This window comes from Pistacia vera, unplaced genomic scaffold (assembly GCF_008641045.1).
Source record: "Pistacia vera cultivar Batoury unplaced genomic scaffold, PisVer_v2 Contig614, whole genome shotgun sequence".
NCBI classification, from domain to species: domain Eukaryota; kingdom Viridiplantae; phylum Streptophyta; class Magnoliopsida; order Sapindales; family Anacardiaceae; genus Pistacia; species Pistacia vera.
This window is the reverse complement of record NW_022196462.1, coordinates 1-4,957: the sequence shown is the minus strand read 5'-3', so window position 1 is coordinate 4,957 and position 4,957 is coordinate 1. Positions and strand designations below refer to the sequence as shown.

At 37.8% G+C, this 4,957-nt stretch overlaps 1 protein-coding gene across 2 annotated transcripts; it reads right to left on the bottom strand.

Annotated features, from left to right (window-relative positions):
- Positions 1 to 311: 311 nt before the first annotated feature.
- LOC116110775 (myosin-binding protein 2-like) lies at positions 312 to 4,292 on the bottom strand. Of its 2 annotated transcripts, none has more exons than XM_031396994.1 (4): positions 2,801 to 4,292; positions 2,521 to 2,706; positions 984 to 2,440; positions 312 to 867 (listed from the first exon to the last, which is right to left on the bottom strand). In XM_031396994.1, exons 1-3 carry the CDS (start codon positions 4,137 to 4,139, stop codon positions 1,023 to 1,025), a joined length of 2,943 nt encoding a protein of 980 aa, XP_031252854.1. In that variant the 5' UTR covers positions 4,140 to 4,292; the 3' UTR covers positions 312 to 867; positions 984 to 1,022. The 2 variants fall into 2 exon arrangements, with proteins under 2 accessions (XP_031252854.1, XP_031252855.1); XM_031396995.1 differs by having other exon boundaries at positions 2,819 to 4,292.
- Positions 4,293 to 4,957: the final 665 nt, after the last annotated feature.

Here is a 4,957-nt window from a genome sequence, read left to right as displayed (position 1 = left end):
GGTGTTGTTGGAAAAGGTGAATTTGTTTAGGAAAAACATTCAGAACTATGTTCTTTTGGTTTTACCATCAATTGCCTTCATTTTTTTATTTGTTGCATTTTGTGTCCTACTGCCTTTGCTTAATTCAGATTAAGTAATAAAAAGCAATTTATATTATTATGATGTCATGATGCATACTTCTGCTTTGTATGTTTTTAGTTTGTCTTTTATTTCCTGGAAAAAAGTTTCAAACTTTGAACTGAGGATTGGCTCATTGCAGTCGTGTACACCTAAACATATACTTAGAACAACTGAAAATATAATTGCTAGTTTAAAAAGAAACGTGATTTGGTTCTTATATCTTCTATTTCTGTGAAAAGCTAGCTGCCCTGCAACTGGCTGACACAGTAAGATGTTTAAGATTAACTGCTTCCAGATACTGGAAACTCATGGTATTTAACAAGTCCAAGACTAGGGGAAGAAAGAATGATCCCTTCTTCTTCTTCTTCCCCTTTAACCCTTCCCCCTCTATGCTCAATTCAAATGAGAAATAAGCTTTCAGTCCCAGTTCAAATAATGTAGACACACTCCTAATCATCTTTCACCTTTTCCAGGAAAAAGGAGCAGTGAGGGGGACATATATATGACAAAACTTAGGCTTCACATGATTGTGTAGAAGCCCAAAAGACAACTTAGAGGCAAGGGCAAACCTTCCATTTTTGTAGTCTGTACTAATTTAAACAAACCAGACCAGGAACACCCCCTCCATCAAGAGGTTTCCTGGTTTTCTGCAGAAAACTCTTAAATCTATGAGCATTTTTAACGAGCTTGCTCATTGCGAAGTACTTGCACTGTTTACGTCTGCAATGTCATCATGAAGAAAGCAGTCTGCATTTGTTGAACAAATTGCTCATATCAATTAACAAAGAAAGCAGTCCTGATGTACAAATTTACCAAGATTAGACTGAAAGGAATCTATGAGATACAAGTTTTGGTAAACTTACCTCTTGTAATCACTTCCGCTTCTTTGCTGCAACTTCCTTCTAGAGTATCTGAGCATCATCATCCATGTTACTTACTTGGAGTTCAACAGCCCTCAGATCTCGGAGATGTTGCAAGATCTCATGGAGAAGATCCATACCTTTGTCTCCTTTCTTTACAGAGCTCACACAATGCTTTAGAAACTCCCTATCTGCTTCGAGAGCTTGTAGTCTCTCGTAAACGTGATCCACCTCTTCAACAATGGCTAGTCTTTTGTTATCAAGATCAAATGTGGAAACTGATGAGTTCTGAATTTCAACAGAATCAAATTCTGCTTGTTCTTCATATATCAACCCTTCTGTTTCATTACCGGTTGCTTCCAGAAGAGGAAGGAGGCTCTTCGCCATGGAAGCCATAGTTTTTTTCTCAGGGTAAAGCCCGTCCTTAGAAAAATCATTTGAGTCTCCATTTTCTGTTGGACTGCTAAAATCATGGTTCTTATCAAACTCATTGACAGCATAGTTTGAGGGTTGGTTTATTGATTTCAAATCCTCAATGAATTCATCATCACCTACTGAAATTAGCTTCTCTTCTAGTACCTTAAGCTGATCTAGAATGGACAGCCTCTCTTCCTCAAATTCTGTCAATGATTCATCAAGCGCTGTCATATGCTTCACACAATCTAGCGCCATTTCCTCCAAATTTACAACTTCATCGGCTGGAGTATTGTCGCTAGTGCTTTCTTGACGGCCGGATAAGCTACTATCTTCATCCCTTGCTTCACGATTAAGATCAATCGAGAGCTCATCGGTATCCTCTGAATTACTGCAAGAAGCAGAAGATTTCCTGCTTCTTACACTTCCATCAGTACTTCTCCTCATCATTCTCATCTTCTCTTTCGCCTCATAATCCAGAACCTTCTTGTGATATATTTCCAATTCTTTCTCAAGTTCTTGCTTCTCCTTTTCTCTCTTGACCATGAGCTCATTCAGAAGTTGTAAGGCTTCCTGGTCATATTCTGACTGTTCGTCCATCATCCTCTGGTATTGCAATGCTTCCATTTGCATTGCTGCCTTCTCCTCTTGAAGCCTGGTTATCATAGCCATGGTTTGGTTTGCAGCAATTGCGGAGGCACTCCTTTCTTCCTCTAGTTCTGCATATAAGGCACTCAGGGCTTTTCGTTCGGTTTTCAGAGCTGACCTCAACCGCTCGATTGTTAGGACAGGATCACTACTTTCCATCTCACTTACCACACTTCCATCTAAAGACTCTTCTGTTCCCGATTCTCTTTTCTCCAACAATAGTAGTTTCTTGTGCAAGTAGTGGAAATTTTCAGCATAAGTGGGTGTGTCAGGAAATTTCTCTTCATCTGCTTCATTAGGCTCCGAACGAATGGACAAATTTAAGTTTATCCCTTCTTGATTCTTACAAACCAAACTCATATTTTCCAGTATGGTGTCTGTCTCTGCATGCTTTTGGTCTAGTTAAATACCAAAGCTAAATTAGAATCTTATCACCAGATATCATATGCAGAAGAAAGATATTAAATTTACTGCTTACCAAGATCATTCTGACCGATGTCTTCAGAGGGGTTAATAATTTCAGCATCAGGGGTGTTCATGGAAGATTGGTCTTCTTGTTGGCATGGCAATGCGAGTTCTTGAGCTTGAGGCTGGTTGGCTGCATGATCGGCTGCTTCGACTTCAGCCACTGATAAGTTAGACTCATTTGCTTCTTCGGTTCGAGCTGTTTTTAATCAGCAAATTAGTAATTAGGTCGAAGAAAATATTACAGGCCATGTTAATGGAGGATTTAATTCATTATAATCATTTTAATGTACCTGTAACTGTAAGGCTACCTGGTTCATTCATACTTTTTGCTTCAACCTCATTTCCATTTGTGGATAAAATCTGATCTACTTGATTAGCAATAACTTGTTCACATGCCTCACCAACCAAATCTTGCATTTCCTCTTCAACATTTTGAACTGAAGAATCCTCAACTTCCCCGATATATGTCTCTGATCTTTCAAATTCTTCATACCTTGTCTTCTTTCCATTGTCATCCGTTCCAATTAATTGTGCATCTACCAAGACATTGGCTTGTGTTTCACTCAGTAGTAATGAAGAATCAAAAGTTTCAATTTCGTCAACTTTTGTTCTGAGCACTCCCTCATCTACGTTGCAGGATACTTGATTTGCAGTAGTTGATGAATCAATCAATTCAATAGGAATTACACGATTGAAACAAAATTCAATATTTCTTTCGGAACCCAGGTTGATAATTTCAAGTAAATCATCTTCAGCAGAGCAGAATTGAATGATATTGTCGTCATCACGAGAATAATGAACAGAAGCCTTACCTAATTCCTCACCTTCATAAGCTTCCTTTTCTTCATATTGCAGGTTTGATTCAGACCTTGAGTAATTTTCCTCCGCAACTTCTGTGAGGCCAAAACTATCAATATCAGAAATAACATGAAACTCATCCACAGCTTCTTTATCATTATGACATTCTTCTCCGTGGTTTCTCTCAATCTCATTGTCATTTTCATCCAGACTTGCTTGGCTGTTAGGCTTCTTTTTCTCTTTGAACTGAACTCTATTGTTGTCATCACCCATTGCTTCAGTAATCAGCCCTCCTCTCTGTGTATAATCCAAAGCACCCCAAGAAGACTTGAAAAGCAAGTAAGGCGGATAGAGCTTATTTTTCAAACTCTCACTGCAGCAAGAACATCTGAGAGCCTGATCATCATCATTTTGAAGTTTGTGTGTACTCACCAAAGAAATGTACGCGATCCTCCTTGCCATTCCAATGGATTCATCGTTGTGTTGTGGTCGAGAAGCCAAGCATTCTGCGCACATATTTTGTGTTTCAGCCAATCTTTGATGACTCGAACAATAAGTCAACGTGGAAATCTCACCAGCATGAGTCTCGCACACAAGATCTCTGTAGGAATTTGTATTATTTCCAGGCTCCAACACGTGATCGACTCTAGAACACCATAAGCAGGGTCGTTTAAGGCCAAAGTAGTCGGCAAACTTCGTGATCAAATAAGTGAACAAAGAGTTGAGGAGAAGGAGAATGATTAAGATCCATTCGAGGACTGCATAGACTAGAATCATAGTGATTTTGTGGGTGTTTTTGTGCAACATGGTTGCAAATTTGTTTCCAGCCATGAATGTTGCTAATGCTTTCTGTTTATTTAACACAAACACACGCAGAATCAAAGGAAAATACTTTCTGAAGTGCTGGGTAATAAGGAACAGAACAAAGAATGAAAGAAGAAAACTTTATGAAAATGGTGTTGCAGGAGAAGCTGGGATTCTCCTCTGAATGTTTTATTTTACTCAAGTCTTTAACAGTATTTTATTACATTTTATAACTGCAATTTGGTCACTCTAATGATGCCGTGATGCCTATCTGTTGAAGCAAGCCTTGTAAGACTTTAATGACCCTGTTCTAAGCAGGATTTTTTAATCTAAGTTGGGGTTTATTTGATTTTCACCCTTACGAAATCGTTTCAATTGAAACTTATCTACTTCCTTAAAGAAGTATTAAATACGTCTATCAGGGTTTTTTAATAATTTTATAAAGAGGTGTTTGGTATTTTTTTAGGAGTTTTTTAATATTTTTTCGAATAAAACAGATATAAGGAAACTACCCTTAAGTGGTTGAGTAGTTCGATAAAGACTTTTAGGTGTATTATTTAAGAGGTCCTGAGTTTGACTTATTCCTTGATTATTAATAGAGATAGCTACTAGAACTTTTACCTAACCGGTAGTTTTAGGGTCCCGAGAATTAGTTAAGGTGCGCGTAAACTGTGACCCAGACACCCTCGATCATTAAAAAAAAAAAAAAAACCCAGATATAGGGAAAATAAAATAAACCCATCCAAATTCATTAATAAAAGTTTCAGCATTCAGGGTCAGTTTAGGGATTCTGGTTTTCATTATTTGAGCTTCATGATGGTGATTAATTATGATTAGAAATTTTT